Genomic DNA, 26,174 nt, shown 5'->3' with positions numbered 1-26,174 from the left:
CCCGCCCCCTTGTCAGACGCATCGTCCTCCTCCCCGGACCCCACTCAACTGATCCTGGATCGGGGGAGGGGCTCGATCCCGCGCCGCCCCGCGCTTCCGTCGCCGGCACCCAACCCTGGCGCCGCCCTCGCCGGACACGCCGTCTCGCCCTCTCCCTCACCGGACCTCCCCAAACCTCCCCGAGCTCTCTGCCTAGACCCCATGCTCCCGCGGTGAGCTCCTGCGCCGGCCGCCCCTTTCCCCTTGCTCCATCCTGGCGCTAGCCCCGCCGCACCAAGCAGCGCTCGCGCCAGACGCTGTCGGTGCCCCTTGTCGGCCGCGTGTCCCACGGCCCCCCTGCTCGCCGCTGCGCACCCCTCCTCCCGCTTTCGCCCCTACCGCTGCTCTCCCTCCGCCGCAGCCTCCCTGCTTCCCACTCCGCGCGCCCACCCTTGCCGCGTCGCCCCCTCTACTCGCCGCGGCCGGGGCAGCTCCGGCCGGCCCGCGCGCCCGCTGGTGGCTCCGCGTCGGCGTCGTCCCTCACCCGGGTGGGTTTGGTCTCCGCCCGGGCAATGCCCAAACCCGTTATGGCCCAATGGCCCTATGACAAATGGGTCCCACCCGCAAAACGTTTAAAAAAGATATAAAAAAGAGAATTAAAAAATTAAAATTAATCAATTAAGTAAATTAATTAACTTAATTAATTGAGTTTAACTAACCTAATCAATTAACTAAACTAATTAGATTAACTAAATCCTAACTAATCTAAAGAGAGGATGACAGTGGGACCCACGCGTAAGTTTGACTAAGTCAACAGGACTGTTGACTGCTGACTGGACCTGCTGACTGTGCTGTTGACCCAGTTAATGGCCCCATCTGTCGGGTTGACCAGTCCACCCCTGTTGACTGCTGACATCAGCATGACATCATGCTGATGTCATAAATCCAATTTCGAATTAAATTAGATAATTAATTAAATTCCGGAAATTAATAAATTCTTTTGAAAATCATATAAAATAAACTGTAGCTCAGATGAAAATGTTTTCTACATGAAAGTTGCTCAGAACGACGAGACGAATCCGGATACGCAGCCCGTTCGTCCGCCATGCATCCCTAGCATAGCGAACATGCAACCGTCCCCCTCCGGTTCATCTGTCCGGAAACGCGAAACACCGGGGATATTTTTCCGGATGTTTCTCCCCTTCACCGGTACCACCTCATACCGCGTTAGGGCACCCCTAGCACCAATACTTGTTATGTCATGCATCGCTATGCAGCTATTTGCTTAATATTTATCGTTTCTTCCCCCTCTTCTCTCGCTAGACACCGAGACCGACGCCGCTGCTACCCAATACGACTACGGTGTTGACGACCCCTCTCTCTTGCTAGAGCAACCAGGCAAGCCCCGCCTTTATCACCAGATATCGCCTATTCTTCTCTCTACTGCTTGCATTAGAGTAGTGTAGCATGTTACTGCCTTCCATTAATCCTATTCTGTTACATAGCCTGTCATTGTTGCTACAGTTGTTGATACCTTTCTTGCATTCCTAAATGCTTAGTATAGGATGCTAGTTTATCATCAGTGGCCCTACATTCTTGTCCGTCTGCCGTGTTATACTATCGGGCCATGATTACTAGGGAGGTGATCATGGGTATATACTTATATACATATACATGATACATGTGATGACTAAAGACGGGTCGGCTCGTAAAGTACCCGCAAGTGATTCCGATGTGGGGGCTGAAGGGGCAGGTGGTTCCATCCAGGTAGTGGTGGGCCTGGGTTCCTGACGGCCCCCGACTGTTACTTTGTGGCGAAGCGACAGGGCAGGCGGAGACCACCTAGGTGAGAGGTGGGCCTGGCCCTGGTCGGCGTTCGTGGTTACTTCAAAATAACACGCTTAACGAGATCTGGGTATTTGATCTGAGTCTGGCTACTAGCCTATACGCACTAACCAACTATGCGGGAACAGTTATGGGCACTCGACGTCGTGGTATCAGCCGAAGCCTTCGTGATGTCAGCGACTAAGCGGCGCGCGCCGGGTTGGACTGGAACGCCTGCTCTTGTATAAGGGAGGCTAGGTCTGCTCGCCGGTCGCGTACGCAACGTGCAAGCGTGCAATGGGCGATGGGCCCAGACCCCTGCGCCATAGGATTTAGACCAGCATGCTGACCTCTCTATTGTGCCTAGGTAGGGCTGCGACATGTTGATCTTCCGAGACCGGGCATGACCCAAAAAAGTGTGTCCGGACAAAGGGGATCGAGCGTGTTGGGAAATGTGGTGCACCCCTGCAGGGAAGTTGAAATATTCGAATAGCCGTGATCTTCGGTAACAGGACGACTTGGAGTCGTACCTTGACCTTATGACAACTAGAACCGGATACTTAATAAAACACACCCTTCCAAGTCCCAGATACAACTGATGATCCCTCTCTCACAGGGCGACGAGTGGAGGATCATCGGGTCGAATTATGCTATGCGATGTTACTTGGTGAACTTACCATCTACTCTCTTCTACATGCTGCAAGATGGAGGTTACCAGAAGCGTAGTCTTCGAAAGGACTAGCTATCCCCCTCTTATTCCGGCATTGAAAGTGCGTTATATCGACTAGAGGGGGGTGAATAGGCGATTTTTATGAAATTCTTCACTGAGGAATTTGCTGGTGAGGAAATTCCTTAGCGAAGAACTACCAGCAGCGGAATGAGTAGTCAAAAGTAAACATAACAGAATACAAGCATAGTCATCATGATGAAATGAAGACAGGCATAGAGTACAGAAGCGTAAACACAGGATAACACAGGATGAAGACAAACATACTGAAGAAATTGAACTGAGGAAATTGAGAAAGTCTTCAGTCAAAGTCTTCAAACACAGATATGAACAAGCACACAATACAGTTATGAGGAAATGAAAGAGTTGAGGAAATAGAACCAGTAAGCTTGGTGAAGACAATGATTTGGTAGACCAGTTCCAACTGCTGTCTCAGTTGTACGTCTGGTTGGAGCGGTTGAGTATTTAGACTCGAGGACACATAGTCCCGGACACCCAGTCGTGAACAAGCAGCTCAGGACACGCAGTCCTCACCGTATTCTTCTTGAACTAAGGTCACACAGATCTCGTCCAATCACTCGTGGTAAGTCTTCAGGTGACTTCCAAACCTTCACAAACTTGGTCACTCGGCGATCCACAATTCCTCTTGGATGCTCTAGACCATGATGCCTAACCGTCTGGAAGAAGCACAATCTTCAAAGGTAACAAGCGTCGGATCCACACAGGATCAATCTATTCGGTGATGCTCAATCACTTGGGGTTTGTAGGTGTTTGGGTTTTGGGTTTTTGGTTTTTCCTCACTTGATGATTTTCACTCAAAGTCCTTGGAGGATGGGTTGCTCTCAAATGACAGGTTTCAGTTTCTCTCGGAGCAGCCAACCAGCTAGTGGTTGTAGGGGGCGGCTATTTATAGCCTAGGGAACAGCCCGACATGATAAGACATAAATGCCCTTCAATGATATGACCGTTAGGTGGATAGATATTTTGGGACAGCTGGCGCATAGCACAGCAACGGTCGGAATTTTGAGTAGCAAAATCCTCAGGGCTATCATGTTCCTCACTGTGTAGGAAATCCGCACTGGCAAATTCCTAACTCCTCAGTCAGAACAAATTCCTCAGAGACCAGAAGAACTTCGTCTCTGTCACTGAAGAATATGACTGGACTGTATGAGATTTCCAATGGCTTCACTCGAAGGGATTGGTAGGTGTAGGATTTTGAGTTGAGCATCACATGGAAATTTTTCCTTAGTATTTCCTCGACCCCCTTTAATAGTACGGTGTTTCCTATGACTCAAGAAAGAGAAAATGAAACTATGGAAACAAAAGTCTTCACGCTTTATGTTCCTCGAATGAATACCAAGTTTTCAAAGTCACACCATTTTCTTCACTTTCAAAGTCTTCAGAATACCAAAGTCTTCAGACGAAGAACTTCATTTTTAGGGGTCGACTTTCTCTATAAATATCAAACTCCTCATAGACTTATAGACATGTGTACACTCATAAACACATTATTCCCTTAACCTATAAGTCTTCAATACACCAAAATCACTAAGGGGCACGAGATGCACTTACAATCTCCCCATTTTTGGTGATTGATGACAATATAGGTTAAGTTTTCAACGGGGATAAACATATGAAGTGTAACTACTAATATTGAGGAATTTGATTGCAAGATATAGAAGAACTCCCCCTGAAGATGTGCATAGTGAGGAATTTGCTTTTGAAGCAATGCACACTTGCAGAGTTGAATCATGGAGATCTCCCCTTATATCTTGTAATTAATAAACACATTTGATATATAACAGTGAAGAATTTGAAATGCATGATGAAATATGGTGACTGATGTAATTCAGCATGCGTGCAATAATATTAACGAGGAATAAGCATGCAAAAAACGTATCAAGAGTATCAGAGCACCATCGGGTTTAAGTTTACAACTCGATCCAATAAAGTCGCAGAAGAACGAGAGTTGTAACTTAACAAAAAATGCCCATATAGAAAGACCCGCTTGAAGACTAACTCAAAATTCTCCCCCTTTGTCATCAAATGACCAAAAGGAACGAATATGAGGACTAACGCCCCTGAAGAATATCAAGTTGATGAAGGAGCACCAGCGTTGTTGGGGTCGTTTGTTGTAGTAGGGCCTGCCGCAGTGTCGTCCAAGTCTTCATTTTCATTAGTGTCGCGCGATGAAGAATATGAGCTGGCCACCAAAGAAGGAACCTTGACCTTTTTGAATTTCTTCGGTGGAGGTGCAGACCAGTCAAAATCTTCTTTGAGACCCATGTTCTTCAGATCTTCTTCACCATACATATGTGACAGGATTGCCCAGGTGCGACCGAAGACTTGATGGAGGTAGTAGTGGTTTTTCTTCACTGCATTGTGTGTGGCAGTCATGTTGTGAAGAAGTGAACCAAATTGACGCTTAACCCATTTGTGATTTCGATCCACCTTCTGGTGAAGACTAAGCAGAAGTTCACGGTCAGTCATCACGCGCGGAGCAGTGGCTTGAGGAGTGGACTTGGGTGCATTGGCAGAGTCATGTGTGGCAGAGTCATCATTGGTGGAATAAGATGCAGCTTTGTGAAACTGACCATCCAATGGACGAATGCCTTCATCTATTACAGCTAGTGCCTTGCCCTTTCCATCAACTGAAGAATATGTCTGCTTGAGGACTTCAATTGGGGGCAAGTAGCTGAGGTGATTCTGGAAATCAGCTTTGTAGTTGAGTGAAGACCTTGTCCTGAGGAATCTCATAATCCAAGGTGCATAAGGCTCCAGCTCAAACGGAGACAGTGCAACATTGGCCATAGTCCTCATGAAGAAATCATGATAATTGACAGGAATGCCATGAACGATGTTGAATACCAGATTCTTCATGATGCCAACAATTTGCTCATCAGATGAGTCGTGGCCTTTGATAGGACTGATTGTCCTCGTAAGAATATGATGGATAGTTCTAGGCACGTACAGCAATTCGTTCACAAGGAATTTGGTTCTTGGTGCCTGACCTGGCTTCAAAGGTTTCATCAGCACCTGCATGTAATGATGTGTGAGCTCAGGTTCACTGTAGGTGCAGCGAGCTTCTTCAAGGGGAGGACTGAGTGGTAGAGCACGAAGCAATTCAGAGGCTGGTGCAGTATAGTGAGTGTTTTCAGACATCCAGTCCCACACCCAGGAATTCACATCTTCAGCATCTCCAGTGATGTGTAGCGTTGCATAGAATTGAAGAATCAGTTCTTCATTCCAATCGCAGATGTCAAAGCAAAAGTTTAGCAGTCCAGCGTCGTGAAGAACACTAAGGACTGGAGCGAAGCACGGCAGAGATTCCATATCCACGTGAGGAATATGCTCATGGTAGAAGATCTTCTCCTTGTTGAACTACACTGAGGAATAGAAATTGGCTTGACTAGCAGTCCAGAAACGCCTCTTCCTAATGCGAGCAGAGTTATATGGGTTGTAATCTTCGAAGAATACGTGCTCGCCGAAGAAATCATCAGCCTTGAACTGTTTCTTACGTGAGAATGGGTCCTTTAGCTTCGGCAGAGGAGTGTCAGTGAGTTGCATCACGACCTCAGGAATCTCAATCGCAGGTTCTTCAGGCTGAGGAATTTCTGGTGCCTCCTCAGTGACAGTCTGCATCGTTGGTTGTTCAGCAGCAACAGTTTCTTCAGCACTAGTGGCTGGAATTTCCTCATGGACAGATGCAGTGGGATGAGTTTCTTCAGAGCCCATATGTACAGTTTGTGTGGGGGACTGAGGAATTTGTTGTAGAGGGGTGAACATTGGTGAGTTTGGATGCTGACTTTCCCAGAATTCATCACTGATTACGGGTGTGGAGCAGCCAATGTCCACATCTTCATCTTCCATTTCTTCAATGCCAGCCTCTTCAGCTGTGAACTGAGGCATAGGCGAGGAGATGATAGGTGTTGAAGGGATCGCATCCACTTCAATTTCTTCATCCAACGGTTCAGATGAAGCAGCAGAAGGAGTTTCTTCATCAGATCCGCTGGGGATCACATATTCTTCATCAAAAGGAACAAGGTCCTTTGATGGCCTGGTTGAGATGGGAACATCATCAATCGGATTTGCAAATGAACTTGTCATAGGCTTCATTTTCTTCGGAGCTGAAGAATCTAAAGCAGCTGATGCTTTCCTTTTCTTCACTGCAGCATGCTATGCAGCCTTGGTCTTCTTCACATCCAATGCAGATGGAAGGATTGGAGTTGAAGTTGGTGCAGGAGCAGCTGAAGAATCTGGTTGATTTTCTTCAGGCACAACTGATGCAGTTGCCCTGAGTTCTTCAGTTTCTTTAGGCGGACCACTAGTGGGTGCCCTGGCAATTTCTTCAGTGGCTGGAATGCAGTCATCAGCCCTGGAACTCACATTTTCTTCAGCAGCCTGATTGTCATCAGCGGTGCTGGCATTTTCTTCAGTAGGCTGAGCAGATGCTTCAACCTGAGGAATTTTCTGTTGTGTTGGGGCTGCAACATTGGAAGTGAAGTTATCCGCAAGTTTCACAAAACGAACCTTGGCTCCAAGCCAATCAGCACGATATGCGTCAAAGTCATCACTGAGTTTCTTAATCTCAGTCTGAATAGTGACAAGTTCTTCAGTTGTCATAGAGACAACGTTTTTCTTCAAATAGCGCTCTTTCTTGTACTGCGCTTTCTTGATCTTCCTGGCCTTCTCAAATTTTCACTTTTCTTCTTGAATGAAGTGGGTCAGCATGTGACTCTGGTCAGGAGTCAGCTTGAAGTTAGGCAAGGGAGTGTTGGGGTCCTTGTGCCAGACATCAATGTGGTCGAGGATCAACTTGGGATCCAAAAGCAGTGGCACCTCTGATCCTTTGGCTCTAGCGGCCCTGACTTGCCTATCTCTGATGATTTCTGCAAGTTCATTATCATCAGCTTCGTCTTCTTCAGACGGTACTTGGAAAGCGACTTGTTTCTTTTGAGGACTTGGGCGAGGACCTCGTCCAGCAGTGGCCTTTGTCTTTAGCAGTGAGGGGCCAGCTGAGGAACTTGGTGCAGCTGAGGAACTAGGTGAGACACCTGAGGCAATGGAGATGCCTGCAGTCCTTTGGCACGAGGCGAGATGCACAGGTGCTGAGGATTTAGTCGGAACATCTGAGGGCTTTGGCGGAGGAGCTGAGGACTTTGGAGGAACATGAGCAGCATGAGGAGTTGGCCATGAGGGCTTTGAGGATTCTGGCCGTGAGGGCATTGCTGAGGAACTTGGCCTTGAGGGCATTGTTGGTGAAGCACTTGGCTTGCGCGCAGGCTTCTTTGACATAGCCTTCTTTGGCTTGATAGAAGAGGCCTCACCAGAGGCAGCAGCAGCAGCAGAGTCTTCATTGAATTTCCTCACTGCTTCTCTGGCTTGCTTAGCCAACTTGGCTTGGCGCTTGTCCCGTTCATCAGGATAGTACTCACCGCACTTGAGGCTGGTGGGATCAGCGATTTAGCCAGGTGCCAATGGAGGTCTTGGGTATGGAGGATTGAGTGCGAATTTCTTCATGTACTTAGGAGTGACATATCTGTATTCCCTCCACTCTCTTGCCCATCTCCTCTCTATCTTCTGAATGTGCACTTTGCGCTCATTCTTGGTTTCCTCAGTAGGTGTGCAGTACCCAGCATGTATTTCATCAGGGATCTCAAACGCTGTATTTACCTCAGGCCTCTTTCCTCCCTTCTGTGGCTTCTTACCATCAGCCATTTTCTTCAGTTGAGGAATTTGAACAATTGAATTCTCTAAAGAAGTATGCAACTTTTCTTCGAGGAACACTGCAAATGAGTTAAGTTGATGAGAGCCTAGTGATTCAGCAGCTGACATGTTTACCTGTGAACAGAGTATAGTTGCGAGGAATTTGGAGAGGTCATATGCGTTCTCAGAAGGTTTTGTAAAAAGAACAAGTTAGAGGAATTTGACCAGATGAGTCTTGAAGAATTTCACTAAGTGTTCTTTGTCTTAGGTTCCAGAGATGTGTAGATTAAAAATCCACACATTTGAGGAATCTTGAAGAAAAGCATGGCTTAGAGAAACGAATCAAGAACAGATGACCTGTGAGGTGTTTAGTGTGTGAATCTATGAAGAAAACACCTTTGAAGATTTTGAAGATAATCATTCGAATCAACGAGGGTAGTAAAAGTAACTTTTAATTACCCTGGACGAAGAACACGACGAACTGGAGTGAGGAGATGTGAAGTTCGTCTGTGCAGATCTTCCACGCCCTAACTTGGCGGAGGAAGACGGCTACGGCGGCGGCGGAGTGAAGATTTCCGCGGTCGGCGCGAGTACGTCGACGACGAGGTCGAGGCAGTGAAGCTCTTCATCACCGGCGGCGATGAAGTAGCGGCGGCGCTAGGGTTTGAGAAGCTCGAGCTAGAGAGAGATCGAGCGGAGTAAAAGAAGTGAGGAAGGGAAGGAGGGGTATTTATAGCCACGGTGAAAAACTGCTCGCCCGAAGAAATTGGACGAACGTGCCCCTGACTCTTCTCATTCGCATGACATGTGTCACCCACGTAGTGAGAGGTGAAGATCGTGTTAGATCGTGGGTGAGTGGATAAGTGTATCGTGGGATGTGGAACGGTTTGAGTGGCAAAGCCAAAATTTTCGATAAGATAGGTTTTAAAGTTCCCTTCGCAATTTCTTCAGCTGACAAGGACACAGTGAAGATTTTGAACGAGTTTCAAATAGAACGCACATGAAGAATTTGTGAACAGATTGGGTTGAGTATAGCATAGAGGGGAAGGGTCCGATCACATTCACTTAGCAGAAAACCAACTTGAAGAAATAGCAATAAGTGAATGTTGTAGAGGACATAAACTCATATATATATATATATATATATATATATATATATATATATATATATATCCAATGAAGAAAAACGACGGAACCAGTGAAGACTATGCAAAGTTGAAGAATATGAATAATTTGAGGAATTTCAACTTTTGGTGGTGGCGTGATCCACCGTATAAGAATGATGATTTCAGGCACCGCGTACAATTATCGTAGGGTTCTGAGAATCAAATTCTTCATTAATTTCTTCACACTAAGAGTGTTATTCTTCATTGATTGAAGAAAAACGTTTCTTCATGTGTTGTACATCTAAGTCATCAGTTTTGCATAAGTGTTAGGATGAGTGTCCTTTTCAAAGAACATTTGAAGATTCTAGGATATTTAGCTCACACCGCAACTTGCTAAATCTCTTCTCATCCAAGGGCTTTGTGAAGATATCGGCTAGTTGTTCTTCAGTCTTCACATGCTCAATAGAAATTTCGCCCTTCAACACATGATCACGAAGAAAATGATGACGAATCTGAATGTGCTTTGTCTTCGAGTGCTGAACTGGGTTGTGAGCAATCTTGATGGCACTCTCATTGTCACAGAAGAGAGGCACATTCTTCATGTTGACGCCGTAGTCCTTGAGAGTTTGCTTCATCCATAGCAATTGGGCACAGCAAGAACCAGCGGCAATGTACTCAGCTTCTGCAGTAGATAGTGATACGCAGTTCTGTTTCTTCGAGGACCAACAGACCAAAGATCGTCCGAGGAAATGACATGTACCAGATGTTGACTTGCGGTCCACACGATCACCAGCATAGTCAGAGTCAGAATATCCAATGAGATCAAAAGCCGAGCCCTTGGGGTACCATAATCCAAGTGTTGGTGTGTGAGCTAGATATCGAAGAATATGCTTCACAGCCTTATGGTGTGATTCCTTCGGTGTAGCTTGAAATCGGGCACACATGCAAACACTAAGCATTATATCTGTCCTAGATGCACATAAGTACAATAAAGAACCTATCATGGAGCGGTATACCTTATGATCGAAGTCAATACCATTTTCATCAGTGCACAGATGGCCATTTGTGGGCATAGGAATTTTGACGCCTTTGCAATCTTGCATGCCGAATTTCCTCAGTACATCCTTGAGGTATTTCTCCTGAGATATGAATATGCCATTGCATTGTTGACGAATTTGAAGACCTAAGAAGAATTTCAACTCTTCCATCATAGACATTTGATATTCTTCACTCATCATATAGGCAAATTCATCACTATAACGTTGGTCAGTACATCCAAAGATAATATCATCAACATATATTTGGCACACAAACAATTCATAAGATTTAGTGAAAAGGGTAGGGTCGAGTGAACCGGGTTTGAAGCCTTTCGTCATGAGGAATTCCTTCAAAGTATCATACTAAGCCCGTGGGGCCTGCTTGAGACCATAGAGGGCCTTGTTGAGTCTGAAGACTTTGTCAGGATTCTTAGGATCTTCAAAACCTGGGGGTTGAGCAACATATACTTCTTCCTCAATCTTACCATTGAGAATGCATTTTTCACATCCATTTGATATAAAGTGATATCATGATGGTTAGCATAAGCAAGTAATATGCGAATAGCCTCAAGTCTAGCAACAGGTGCAAAAGTTTCATCGAAATCAATTCCTTCAACCTGTGTGTAGCCTTGAGCTACAAGCCGTGCCTTATTCCTCACCACAAGGCCATTTTCATCTTGCTTGTTGCGGTAGATCCACTTTGTGCCGATGATATTGTGCTTGCGAGGATCTGGACGTTTGACCAGTTCCCAGACGTTGTTGAGCTCGAACTGATGTAATTCTTCTTGCATGGCCTGAATCCACTCAGGCTCCAGAAATGCTTCATCTACCTTAGTGGGCTCTGTAATAGAGACAGAAGCATAGTGCCCACAAAAGTTAGACAAATGTGAAGCTTTTGAGCGTGTGAGAGGACCTGGCGCTTTGATGTCATTGATGATCTTTTCAACTTGCACTTCTTTTTTGCAATGCGAGGATGAGCTGGTTGTCGTTGAAGAATTTGATCAGCGTTTTCTTCAACACCATTTTCTTCAGCATTTTCTTCAGGTGCATTAGCTCGACGTTCTTCATGTTCTGGAATGAATTCTTCAGCAAATTCTTTAGTAGGAATGACATCCTCAGTAGCCTTGAACTTGATAGTTTCCTCAGGTGCTGGTTCATCTATCACAGTAGGTAGGTGCTCTCTTTACGAGCCATTAGTTTCATCGAACCGCACATCTACAGTTTCAACAACTTTGTGAAGAACGTTGTTGAAGACTCTGTAGGTGTGCGAGTCCTTTCTGTAGCCAAGCATAAAACCTTCATGTGCTTTCGGTGCAAATTTTGAGTTGTGATGAGGATCTCTAATCCAACATTTAGCACCGAAGACTTTGAAATAACTTACATTGGGTTTCTTATCAGTGAGGAGTTCATATGAAGTCTTTTTGAAGATTTTGTGAAGATATACTCTGTTGATGATGTGGCACGCAGTATCAATTGCCTCAGCCCAGAAACGACGAGGCGTTTTGTATTCATCAAGCATAGTGCGAGCCATCTCAGCAAGAGTCCTGTTCTTGCGCTCCACGACGCCATTCTGCTGAGGAGTATAAGGAGCAGATAACTCATGAGTAATACCAAGTTCATCAAGATAGTCATCGAGACCAGAATTCTTGAACTCAGTGCCATTGTCACTTCTGATGTGCTTGATCTTCACACCAAAGTTGGTTGAAGCCCTCGAGGAAAATCGTTTGAAGACTTCCTGCACTTCATGTTTGTAAGTAACAAGGTGTACCCATGTGTAGCGAGAATAATCATCAACAATAACAAAGCCATATTGAGATGCTTCATTTGAAATAGCAGAATAATGATTAGGACCAAAGAGATCCATGTGAAGCAATTCAAATGGGCGAGTGGTGGTCATGATAGTCTTCACTGGATGCTTGGCCTTGGTCATCTTCCCAGCTTCACAGGCTCCGCATTGGTGATCCTTGAGGAATTTGACATTCTCGATGCCAATGACATGCTTCTTCTTCGCAAGAGTGTGCAAATTCCTCATGCCTGCATGACCAAGTCGTCGATGCCAGAGCCAGCCTTCTGAAGCTTTTGCAAGTAAGCACACGGCTGGTTGTGGTCCTGTAGAGAAATCAACAATATACAGGTCTCCTATCCTAAAGCCTTCGAAGACTTTGGAATTGTCAGCTTCCATAACCACAACACAACGGTCCTTGCCAAAGACAACAACCATATCAAGATCACAAAGCATTAAGATAGACATAAGGTTGTATCCTAAGGACTCAACAAGCATGACTTTGTCCATGTGTCGATCCTTTGTAATCGCAACCTTACCTAGACCCAATACCCGACTTTTGCCTTTGTCAGCAAAGATGATATGCTTCAGATGTGACGGAGATAATGGAGCATCCATCAATAGATTCTTGTCACCAGTCATGTGGTTTGTACATCCACTATCGAGGACCCACTCAATGGCTTTGGGTTGATCATCCTGCAGATGAATTAGTGCAGCTTACAAACTCATATACTTCATCAGTGAAGAATATGACATCAATACATCAGATCAATTTCATCAAGTAAAAGAACTGATAAAGCAATATGAGGACGTGAGAAATGAAAGTTCATTTCTTCATGATTAGCCTGCGTCCTATCAGGCATACTCAGGTCTCCAGCAAATTCTTCAAACGATTATGTACGTCTGGAGACCTGACCCTGCAGAAGAGATTAGTTCTTTTTCTTCACCACCCACATCTGAAGGGGTGGCAAAGAGTTCATCATTCTGCGAGCTCCATACGAGAAGGATGGCATAGAAGCCAGTCCATTTCGTTTCATATAAGAGGGGTTAGAGTAAGCATAAGAGTATGCAGAGAAATTCTTCGAGGAATTATGGACATAATGATTTGAAGAATAATGCACATATCCATAATCCTTAGATCCTCCCTGTGAAATAGACGGGTTAGCACGATGATGTTCATATGAGGACTTTGATCCGTATGAGGAATTTGGTCCGTATGAGGACTTGAATCCATATGAAGAATTTGGTCCATATGAAGAATTTGATCTGGGGTTCCTATTCTTCACAGATGGCGTCATGATGACATTCACCTGAAGATTTTCAAGGCATCTTTTGGGAACCCAAATTTTCTTCATAGGGGAGCCGTTCCTGCAGTAAGTGCCAACATATCTAGCAAATACTTCACCATTCTGATTTTTGAACAGTTTATAGTTGGAGTCAATTGACTCATCATCAGAATGAGGAGATTCACATGCAAATCTAGATAAGTTAGATGGATCAACTGGAGGTCCCTTTGCAGCAACCCATGTAGTTTTGGGGTACTGCTCAGGCTTCCAATATGTACCATCAGCATTGAGTTTCCTCTCAAAGGCGATACCCTCTTTCCTAGGGTTCCTGTTGAGGATCTGCTTTTTAAGCACATCACAAAGAGCCTGATGCCCTTTGAGGCTTTTGTACATGCCTGTCGTGTACAATTCCTTCAGCCCTGCATTGTCAGTGATACTAGCAATGTCCTCAGATGAGGAATTAGTGATAGCAGAGGCATGTGAATAATTTGAAACATTAGCAGCATTTGAACATTCAGGTGAAGAATGAGCAGATTCATGTTCAATGCACTTCAAGCATGGAGGAACAAATTCTTCCTGAGAAGCGCTGATTTGTTGAGCAAGTAATGAATTGCGCTCCTTCTGAAGATCTTCATAACTCACTCTTAGCTTCTCAAGGTCAAGCTTTCTTTGAAGAAATTCATAAGAAAGCTTCTCATGATCGGATAAGAGAGTGTTATGATGACTTTGAAGATTGTCAAACCTAGTCTGAAATCTCTAAAGATTTTCAGTCAGGGCTTTAGTGCGATCCAATTCTTCACCTAACATATCATCACTTTTGTCTAGCATGTTTTGAACCTTTTCTAAAGCCCTTTGTTGTTTTACAGCAATCTTAGCAAGTTTAGAATAGCTGGGCTTAAGATTTTCATCAGATTCATTCTCACTTGATTCAGATGAGGTATATTTGAGTACCTTGGCACCCTTTGCCATGAAGCAGTAGGTGGAAGAATAGTCATCATCCCCTTCATCAGCTTTGTTGGTGAGGTTATTTTCTTCAGTGTTGAAGATAGACTTGCTGACGAATGCAGTAGCGAGAGCTAGGCTCGCCACAACGGATTCGGACTCCTCAGATGACTCCTCTTCCTCATTTTCTTCAGATTCAGCCTCAGAGTCCATTTCCTTGCCAATGAATGCCCTGGCCTTCTTGGAGCTGCTCTCTTATGATATGAAGGCTTTGAGGATTTTGATGATGAGGATTTTGTGGATTTCTTCTTTTTCTTCGCATCATCAAAACTGTAATCCGTGTATTTCTTCTTCTTTGATTCCTTTTCCCATTGAGGACAATCTTGAATGTAATGTCCAGGCTTCTTGCATTTGTGGCAGAGCCTCCTCTTGTAGTCACTTGATGAGGAATCACTGCTCCTTGAGGGTCTCCCAAAGCGACCACGTCTTGAGAACTTTTGGAACTTCTTCACAAGCAGAGCCAGATCATGGCTTAGTTCTTCAGGATCACCAAGGCTGCTACCAGAGTCTTCATCTTCGGACTCAGATAAGGCCTTGGCCTTCAGTGCACGTGTTCTGCCATAGCTTGAACCATAGAGATCTCTCTTTTCAGCAAGTTGGAACTCATGAGTATTTAGCCTTTCGAGAATATCAGCGGGATCAAGTGACTTGTAATCAGCATGTTCTTGTATCATCAATGCCAGAGTGTCAAATGAGGAATCAAGCGATCTCAGCAATTTCTTCACCACCTCATGGTCGGTGATGTCAGTGCACCAAGTGCTTGAAGCTCATTTGAGATGTCAGTGAGGCGATCGAAGGTTTGTTGAACATTTTCATTGTCGAGTCTTTTGAAGTGGTTGAAGAGACTGCGAAGAACATCAACTCGAGAGTCACGTTGAGTTGAGACTCCTTCATTCACTTTGGACAACCTGTCCCAGATAAGCTTCGCTGTCTCCAAAGCACTCACTCTGCCATACTGTCCTTTGCTCATATGGCCACATATGATATTCTTCGCTTGAGAGTCGAGTTGCTTGAATCTCTTCACATCAGCAGCATTCAGAGAAGGTGTGATTGAGGGAACACCATTTTCCACAACATACCAGAGATTGTTATCAATTGCTTCAAGATGCATTCACATCTTATTCTTCCAGTAGGGGTAGTCCATCCCATCGAAGGTAGGACACCCAGCAGAGACCTTGATCAAACCTGCGGTCGACATAACTAAAACTCCAGGCGGTTAAACCAAAATCACACAGAACAAGGGAGTACCTTGCTTTGATACCAATTGAAAGTGCTTTATATCGACTAGAGGGGGGTGAATAGGCGATTTTTATGAAATTCTTCACTGAGGAATTTGCTGGTTAGGAAATTCCTTAGCGAAGAACTACCAGCAGCGGAATGAGTACTCAAAAGTAAACATAACAGAATACAAGTGTAGTCATCATGATGAAATGAAGACAGGCACAGAGTGTAGAAGCGTAAACACAGGATAACACAGGATGAAGACAAACAGACTGAAGAAATTGAACTGAGGAAATTGAGAAAGTCTTCAGTCAAAGTCTTCAAACACAGATATGAACAAGCACACAACACAGTTATGAGGAAATGAAAGAGTTGAGGAAATAGAACCAGTAAGCTTGGTGAAGACAATGATTTGGTAGACCAGTTCCAACTGCTGTCTCAGTTGTACGTCTGGTTGGAGCGGCTGAGTATTTAAACTCGAGGACACATAGTCCCGACACCCAGTCCTGAACACGCAGCTCAGGACACCCAGTCCTCACCATATTCTCCTTGAACTAGGTCACACAGACCTCGTCCAATCACTCGTGGTAAGTCTTCAGGTGACTTCCAAACCTTCACAAACTTGGTCACTCGACGATCCACAATTCCTCTTGGATGCTCTAGACCATGACGCCTAACTGTCTAGAAGAAGCACAGTCTTCAAAGGTAGCAAGCGTCGGATCCATGCAGGATCAATCTCTTCAGTGATGCTCAATCACTTGGGTTTGTAGGTGTTTGGGTTTTGGGTTTTTGTTTTTCCTCACTTGATGATTTTCGCTCAAAGTCCTTGGAGGATGGGTTGCTCTCAAATGACAGGTGTCAGTTTCTCTCGAAGCAGCCAACAAACTAGTGGTTGTAGGGGGCGGCTATTTATAGCCTAGGGAGCAGCCCGACATGATAAGACATAAATGCCCTTCAATGATATGACCGTTAGGTGGATAGATATTTTGGGACAGCTGGCGCATAGCACAGCAACGGTCGGATTTTTGAGTAGCAAAATCCTCAGGGCTATCATGTTCCTCACTGTGTAGGAAATCCGCACTGGCAAATTCCTAACTCCTCAGTTAGAACAAATTCCTCAGAGACCAGAAGAACTTCGTCTCTGTCACTGAAGAATATGACTGGACTGTATGAGATTTCCAATGGCTTCACTCGAAGGTATTGGTAGGTGTAGGATTTTGAGTTGAGCATCACATGGAAAATTTTCCTTAGTATTTCCTCGACCGCCTTTAACAGTACGGTGTTTCCTATGACTCAAGAAAGAGAAAATGAAACTATGAAAACAAAAGTCTTCACGCTTTATGTTCCTCGAATGAATACCAAGTCTTCAAAGTCACACCATTTTCTTCACTTTCAAAGTCTTCAGAAAGTCTTCAGAATACCAAAGTCTTCAGACGAAGAACTTCATTTTTAGGGGTCGACTTTCTCTGTAAATATCAAACTCCTCATAGACTTATAGACCTGTGTACACTCATAAACACATTAGTCCCTTAACCTATAAGTCTTCAATACACCAAAATCACTAAGGGGCACTAGATGCACTTACATGCATTCTGCAGTTCAGTCCACATATGATACCCCTTTTCCATTTGATACCAATGCATACATATGTAGTGTAGCTCCTTGCTTGCGAGTACTTCGGATGAGTACTCACGGTGGCTTTTCTCCCCCTTTTCCCCCTTCCTATACCCGATTGCTGCGACTAGATGATGGAGCCCAGGAGCTAGACGCCACCGTCGACGACAACTGCTACTACTCGGGAGGTGCCTACTACTAAGTGCAGGCCGCTAACAACGACCAGGAGTAGTTTAGGAGGATCCCAGGCAGGAGGCCTGCGCCTCTTTCGATCTGTATCCCAGTTTGTGCTAGCCTTCTTAAGGCAAACTTGTTTAACTTATGTCTGTACTTAGATATTGTTGCTTCCGCTGACTCGTCTATGATCGAGCTCTTGTATTCGAGCCCTCGAAGCCCCTGGCTTGTAATATGATGCTTGTATGACTTATTGTATTTGTAGAGTTGTGTTGTGATATCTCCCCGTGAGTCCCTGATCTCGATCATACACGTTTGCGTGTATGATTAGTGTACGGTCAAATCGGGGGCGTCACAAGTTGGTATCAGAGCCAACTGCCTGTCGGAATCCCCCTTCCACCCTCCTTGGCCGAAGTTGAGTCTAGTCGATGAAAATTGTTTTAGTAACTTGGCTGTGCGGCCCATGGGCCCACGTCGCCATTGGGTGGTATTAGGATCTTTTATTCCTCGTCTATTCTGGGACTCTGATCTCTCTCTTCTATTTGGGTTAAATGATTTTGCTAAAAACAAAACTAACTTTAGGTTCTCGAAAATACTTCCTTCCGGAGAGCCCCTTATTACAGATGATCGCCTGTTGCACCAGATGATTTTGAAGATACTCTCCGATGTTATCCCAAGAACTTGTGCTCATTGCGTTTGCAACTCCCTTCCACCGCCAACCCCTATAGATAACTACATACACTTTCCATTCTTATCTTAGTCCCCAGTTGCTCTTGTTATTACAAGATACCCTGAAATACTCATTGTTGTCCCAAGAATCTTTGTGCCTACTGCCTTGCAGTTCCTTGTCACCTGAATACACCTACAAATTAATCCTCACACACATCGAGGATTTGTTTCTCCCCAGTTGTTCATGTGTTTCACCAAAGTATTTGAAATACTATTTGATCTTTCAAAAATCCTCGACAGCCTATTGCTCTTGAAATTCTTGCTTGCTTGCATTATGAATAACTGCATAAGTCTGGTAATCTTATTGGCATCCTTTGCCATTATCATTTTGAATCCGCTGATTCAATTTGTTGTGAACGCTCGCAATCCTCAACCAGATCCTAGAATTCATCCTTCCGGCTCAGACACCATTTTAAACACGAGCTGGATCTCGACCAACCAAATTGCCATCGATTGTACCCCTAAGGCTATTCAACTTATCCATCCCTAATCAAAGCATTGCTTTTGATCCCTTGTCTTGGAATTCATAATTCCTTTGCATTTGAGCTTTGAGTTAGTCAGTTGTTTCTATAATTTGATCTCCTTGCATTGTTTCTTCTTCTGATTGTGTGCCCATGCTCACATCAGCTCCGTTATGGACCGTCGGATCCTTTGTTGGATTTTATCCGATAGTGTCCTTCGTATTCAATAACCTTGTGAGCCTTGCCATGGGTATATAATGCCTATGGTAAATTGTATCATCTTCTTTGTGAACCATGCTCTACTTTCGAGCTTGTATTATTTACTATCGAAGCTTGTGGTATATGTTTCTACGATGCCCCGATGGGTTGAACCTAGGCCTTCCTTAAATCTGTGAGAACCCGAAAGATTTCACGGGTCATACTTATCTCGTATTGCACCAGGTAAAAGCTGTCAACAGCTAATGTCACTTTCGAAATACGAGAGGTGAATGAAAGGTTATGCATTGAACAAGTGGGAGTCGACCTTGAACCCTGTATTCATGCCCATGGACACGATGTATACCTTATCATGGAAGCTTCTTGTAATAATAACTATTTCCTTGAAATAATATCCTTTGGTATCGATGAATTAATCCGTTGCAACCATGTTTCCAACCATATGTTCTCTCTGATCCCATTTCACGGGCAAGTTTAAGCACTTGTCTTCTGTGGATCAATACACTAGTCCAACCTTTACTTTGATCTACCGTCTAGCATTACACCCTGGTATCTCGAGAATATCATGGAACTACATAACTCTTTATGAGTTCTTCATCTACAATTAATTCTCACAGATTCCAATCTACCGTCTAGCATTACACCCTGGTATCTCGAGAATATCATGGAACTACATAACTCTTTATGAGTTCTTCATCTACAATTAATCCGTTGCAACCATGTTTCCAACCATATGTTCTCTCTGATACGATTTCACAGGCAAGTTTAAGCACTTGTCTTCTGTGGATCAATACACCAGTCCAACCTTTACTTTGATCTACCGTCTAGCATTACACCCTGGTATCTCGAGAATATCATGGAACTACATAACTCTTTATGAGTTCTTCATCTACAATTAATTCTCACAGATTCCAATCTTTCATCTGGTTATAAGTTATTAGTCACTCGAGAACACCGATAATTGAATTGAGTCCGCACTACGATTCAACAACTCTTATTAACCATCATTACTTACGGGTTTGAACTCGATCACATCGTTCCTAGCAGGATTGGCTATATCATTATTGTGCTAATTTTAACTATGCTACACGGTCCTTATTCTCGGAGCACCAATTTGCGACGATGGCTAAGCTTACGTCAATCTTCCTCGTCGTACCCTTTCACCTTATACAACAAGCTTGATTTCGAGTTTGTGTCGTAACTGTGGTTCCAATAACCTCTTTCTTCATCATTCCTTTGACTTGATGTCATCGCTGATCGATTACATCTTCATGAAATATCGCGACAAAATTTGTCGTGATCATCATCAACATTTTGACTTCTTCTAGGATATCAATTGAATCCTTGATGAGAAATATCATCCTTGCCCCTCAAAGATTTGTGTTATCATTTGCAACTTTATTGCCGCCCTCCAACACAAACTTGTCCATGTTTTGTGTTATACCTTGAGTTCCTTGCTATCCAGCGTTTGTTCTTCTTTAGCTTGGAATATTACCACCTTTTAGGACAAGAATGTTGTCGGAATTTCACCACCTATTGAGAGTTCTAGATACGATTGATACTTCTCACCATCACCATTCCTTCTTGGTCCCCGTGTTGTTTCTAACCGGAATACCGGCAAATGGACTGAGAGGTGTAAATTTCAAAACTTATAGCAACCCTATTTCTTTGAAGTTAATGGTCGATAGTTTCATTCTAAGTCTATTGCTTATTGGATCATCATTCAAACATTGATCGTGCTACCTAGTCCAGATTTCCGGGTGCACCCTTCTATCATTGTTAAATTGTGTATGTTCTCCCTCGAGCATACATCATTATATCATTCGATATGACTAATGTTATCTCCTTGTACACATAATTGTGGAAATACATCTTTTTGGAAATCCTAATGAATTGTCACTGAGACCATAAACCACCCCTCATTCTCCCCTTGGTTTAATGATGAACTCTTGTTTCGGAACTCTCTTCCATAGTTCATTTCCTAAGAATCTTACAATGTCATCTCGACAATAGGTGTTGCACCTGTTTCTCATGCATCCTGAGTATGAGGTATCCTGACACCAATCAGATCTAAATCTCAGTCAGATATGATGGTTGGAACATATTTTCAGGAGTTATGACGTTGGTCTTGGTATGACCCGGTAAGGTGATGTCATGCCTAGCACACCTGGCCGGAGGACCTATTGTTATAGTTCTTCCTTTTTAGCAAAGTTATCCATTCTTCCATAAGGAAATTGTAAGACTTATTCTATAAATTGTTCCTGATGGATCCTTTGTGCATCCAAATTCTGACCCTTACTTGATGGCCATGTCAATGCTATCTCGAAGCATGTCTGTGGTACTTTGATCATCGATAAGAACATTTGAAGCACCATGCTAAATTTCCTTTATCAATTATTCAAACACCATTGTTTGGATAATGTCATGAACTTCCTCTCCCCTAACCTAAATGGTTTTGTACGTTATATCCTGACATGGATATCATGCTCTGCTTGTCCTTGGGAAGGATATACCCTCGAAATATGTGTTTAAACACATTTTTCTTTCCATTGTTCTGATTAAATCTGATAGACACTTTTCCCTTTCCATTGGTTTGTTTAAACCCTTTCTATGATCTATATGATATAAGCAGTAATAATTCCCTGCTTGTGCAAACACCTCGGTGTACAACTCTATCAGTAAGACCCTGTTACTATTGTTGATGACATTCCGGTAGCCACCGATGGATGAGAACCTTGCCTATTGGTCTGCCTCGTCTTAACGAGCAGGAAAATGGTTCTCTTCGTCCCTCGCCCTTGGTACCAACGTTGTTGCCAACATAATTGACAGGCTATCCTCTGACCTGCCTTGCTATGATGGCCGTGCAAATGTTAGCACCCTTCCTGATTTTAACCCACATGGTGGGCCCATAACCCACAGTCCCACAGGATCGAAACCTGACTGTCCTGTACACCCCAACTCCTAAAGGTTATTCCTCTTGCTTGGCTTCGTATGAAATTCATGAGCCACCTTCCAAGAGATCATCAATTCTGGTATCAGACATAATACTTATTCCTGTTGCTCTAAAACCCTTTCACACTCTGTTTTTAGGCAACAAACGATTGACTAGCCACTTGAAACTTCTTACCGTACCTTCTTGCTCGGCTCTCGATGTGTTCCATTTGACCAATTCGAGAGTTACTCATGTGATCATTCATGGGATAAACCCCAGATGATTTCCCCTGATAGCATCCTATCGTTGTTGGGCTGCCCCTTTCTTATTGGTAAGTACGATGGAGTTCACCAAGAAAGGTTGATGACTTACCCTGATAACCCGAAGCTAAGGAATGACAACATTAACGAAAGCGGTCAACTTCTTCGAGAAGAGCATCCATGACCGAGAAGATTCGTTAGAATTTCGTAACCTAATCCCTTCCCCTTACTCCCCCTCCTAAATCTCAGGACGAGATTTCTTGTAGTGGAGGAGAATTGTGACGCCTGGATAATTAAGCTACAGTAATCTCACTTTAACGAGCCACGTCACCTCTGTTACTATTGCTAATCTACCGTTAATTAAAAAAACCGATTCAAATTCAAATTCTAAATAAAGCAAACAATAAAAAATTTCAAATATTAAAACTAAAATGTTCGGAGTGAACCATTTAATTCATAGGAAATTATGGTGGGGAAACCAAATTTTTATAAAAGGTTTAAATTCACTTAGGTAATTAAAGCAGTAGGTAAAACAATTAAATAAATGTCTCTATTTTATAAAGTATTAAAATATCCTATTTAGTTGCCTGAAATTAATGGGTCAGTAGCATAACCATTATTGCTAAATTGGGACTTGCTTTTAGGTTTTATAAAACTGTAATGAATCAAAATGAAATAAAAACAAAATAAGAAAGAGTAAAAGAAAAGAAAACAAACAAACAAAAAAGGAAAGGAGAACCCCCCCCCCGGTCAACTGGGTCGTCTGGCCCAACTGGCAACCGCGCTCCCCTTGGGCCTCAGCCCACCTGGCCGACCCTGGCCGGCGCAACTCCCTCCCCTGGCCCAACCGGTGCCACCAACCCCAGGCTCTAACCCTAACCCCCCACGTACACCACTCCCCCTCTCGGTCCACTCCTCCCCTCCCACAATCCCAATCTAGATCGGGACCCCGCCTCCCTGACGACACCGCCCGGCGCCTCCTGCCGCCCTCGTCACCGTCCGTCCCATCATCAGACAGCCTTCTTGCCGACCCCCTCTCCCACGACCCTCCTCTGCTCGATCCCGCCTGGATCGAGGGGGAAGCAACAACGACGTCGCCGCCACCTGACGCCGGTGCCCCGACGCCCGCCGTTGCAGGTCCCGCCAATTGCCGCCGCCGCTTGAAGACCCGCCCCCTCGTCGGACGCATCATCCTCCTCCCCAAACCCCCACTCAACTGATCCTGGATCGGGGGAGGGGCTCGATCCCGCGCTGCCCCGTGCTTCCGTCGCCGGCACCCAACCCCGGCGCTGCCCTCGCCAGACACGCCGCCTCGTCCTCTCCCTCGCCGGACAACCCCAAACCTCCCCGAGCCCTCTGCCTAGCCCCCATGCTCCCGTGGTGAGCTCCTACGCCAGCCGCCCCTTCCCCCCTGCTCCACCCTGGCGCTAGCCCAGCCGCACCAAGCAGCGCTCGGGCCCGATGCTGCCGGTGCCCCCTGCCGGCCGCGTGTCCCACGACCCACCTGCTCGCCGCTGCGCGCCCCTCCTCCCGCTTTCGCCCCTGCCGCTGCTCTCCCTCCGCCGTAGCCTCCCTGCTTCCCCTCTTCGCGCGCCCACCCTTGCCGTGCCGCCCCCTCTGCTCGCCGTGGCCGGGGCAGCTCCGGCCGGCCCACGCGCACGCTGGTGGCTCCGCGTCGGCGTTGTCCCGCACCCGGGTGGGTTTGGCCTCCGCCTGTTGCCCAAACCCGTTATGGCCCAATGGCCCTATGACAAAGGGGTTCCACCCCCAAAACGTTTAAAAAAAGATATAAAAATAGAATTAAAAAAATTAAAATTAATTAATTAATTAACTCAATTAATTGAGTTTAACTAACCTAATCAATTAACTAAACTAATTAGATAACTAAATCCTAACTAATCTAAACAGAGGATGACAGTGGGACCCACGCGTAAGTTTGACTAAGTCAACAGGACTGTTCACTGCTGACTGGACCTGTTGACTGTGCTGTTGACCCAGTCAATGGCCCCATCTGTTGGGTTGACCAGTCAACCCCTGTTGACTGCTGATGTCAGCATGACATCATGCTGATGTCATAAATCCAATTTTGAATTAAATTAGATAATTAATTAAATTCCAGAAATTAATAAATTCTTTTGAAAATCGTATAAAATAAACCATAGCTCAGATGAAAATACTTTCTACATGAAAGTTGCTCAGAACGACGAGACGAATCCGAATACGCAGCCTGTTCGTCCGCCACGCATACCTAGCATAGCGAACATGCAACTTTCCCCCTCCGGTTCATCTGTCCGGAAATGCGAAACACCGGGGATATTTTCCCGGATGTTTCCCCCCTTCACCGGTACCACCTCATACCGCGTTAGGGCACCCCTAGCACCGATACTTGTCATGTCATGCATCGCTATGCATCTGTTTGCTTAATATTTATTGTTTCTTCCCCCTCTTCTCTCGCTAGACACCGAGACCGACGCCGCTGCTACCCAGTACGACTACGGTGTTGACGACCCCTCTCTCTTGCCAGAGCAACCAGGCAAGCCCCCCCTTGATCACCAGATATCGCCTATTCTTCTCTCTACTGCTTGCATTAGAGTAGTGTAGCATATTACTGCCTTCCTTAATCCTATTCTATTGCATAGCCTGTCATTGTTGCTACAATTGTTGATACCTTTCTTGCATTCCTAAATGCTTAGTATAGGATGCTAGTTTATCATCAGTGGCCCTACATTCTTGTCCGTCTACCGTGCTATACTATCGGGCCATTATTACTAGGGAGGTGATCATGGGTATATAATTATATACATATACATGATACATGTGATGACTAAAGACGGGTCGGCTCGTAGAGTACCCGCAAGTGATTCCGATGTGGGGGCTGAAGGGGCATGTGGTTCCATCCAGGTAGTGGTGGCCCTGGGTTCCCGACGGCCCCCGACTGTTACTTTGTGGCGAAGCGACAGGGCAGGCGGAGACTAACTAGGTGAGAGGTGGGCCTGGCCCTGGTCGGCGTTTGCGGTTACTTCAAAATAACACGCTTAACGAGATCTGGGTATTTGATCTGAGTCTGGCTACTGGCCTATATGCACTAACCAACTACACGGGAACATTTATGGGCACTCGACGTCGTGGTATCCGCCGAAGCCTTCGTGACATCAGCGACTGAGCGGCGTGGGCCGGGTTGGACTGGAACGCCTGCTCTTGTATAAGGGAGGCTAGGTCTGCTCGCCGGCAACGTACGCAATGTGCAGGTGTGCAATGGGCGATGGGCCCAGACCCCTGCGCCATAGGATTTAGACCAGCGTGCTGACCTCTCTGTTGTGCCTAGGTAGGGCTGCGACGTGTTGATCTTCCGAGACCGGGCATGACCCAAAAAAGTGTGTCTGGACAAAGGGGATCGAGCATGTTGGGAAATGTGGTGCACCCCTGCAGGGAAGTTAAAATATTCAAATAGCCGTGATCTTCGGTAACAGGATGACTTGGAGTTGTACCTTGACCTTATGACAACTAGAACCGAATACTTAATAAAACACACCCTTCAAAGTGCCAGATACAACCGGTGATCGCTGTCTCACAGGGCGACGAGGGAAGGATCATCGGTTAGGATTATGATATGTGATGTTACTTGGTGAACTTGCCATCTACTCTCTTCTACATGCTGCAAGATGGAGGTTACCTAAAGCATAGTCTTCGATAGGACTAGCTATCCCCCTCTTATTCCGGGATTCTGCAGTTCAGTCCACATATGATACCCCTTTTCCATTTGACACCAATGCATACATATGTAGTGTAGCTCCTTGCTTGCTAGTACTTTGGATGAGTACTCACGGTTGCTTTGCTCCCCCTTTTCCCCCTTCCTATACCCGATTGCTGCGACCAGACGATGGAGCCCAGGAGCCAGACGCCATTGTCGACAACGACTGCTACTACTCGGGAGGTGCCTACTACTACGTGCAGGCCGCTGACGACGACCAGGAGTAGTTAAGGAGGATCCCAGGCAGGAGGCCTGCGCCTCTTTCGATCTATATCCCAGTTTGTGCTAGCCTTCTTAAGGCAAACTTGTTTAACTTATGTCTGTACTCAGATATTGTTGCTTCCGCTGACTCATCTATGATCGAGC

General features: G+C 45.1%; 1 protein-coding gene across 1 annotated transcript in view; it reads right to left on the bottom strand.

Moving 5' to 3' along the window:
- The window catches only part of LOC123083834 (serine/arginine repetitive matrix protein 3), a 39,038-nt gene extending 14,970 nt beyond the window's left edge, over positions 1-24,068 (bottom strand). Inside the window, exons 1-2 of the mRNA XM_044505733.1 lie at positions 24,032-24,068; positions 23,562-23,802 (exon numbers count right to left, since the gene is read on the bottom strand). Of these exons, the coding sequence (XP_044361668.1) occupies positions 23,562-23,802; positions 24,032-24,068 (278 nt within the window). The remainder of the gene's footprint in view (positions 1-23,561; positions 23,803-24,031) is intronic.
- Positions 24,069-26,174: the final 2,106 nt, after the last annotated feature.

The sequence above is a fragment of the Triticum aestivum genome, chromosome 4A, assembly GCF_018294505.1.
Source record: "Triticum aestivum cultivar Chinese Spring chromosome 4A, IWGSC CS RefSeq v2.1, whole genome shotgun sequence".
In the NCBI taxonomy this organism is placed as follows: Eukaryota; Viridiplantae; Streptophyta; class Magnoliopsida; order Poales; family Poaceae; genus Triticum; species Triticum aestivum.
This window is presented reverse-complemented; position numbering and strand designations above follow the sequence as displayed.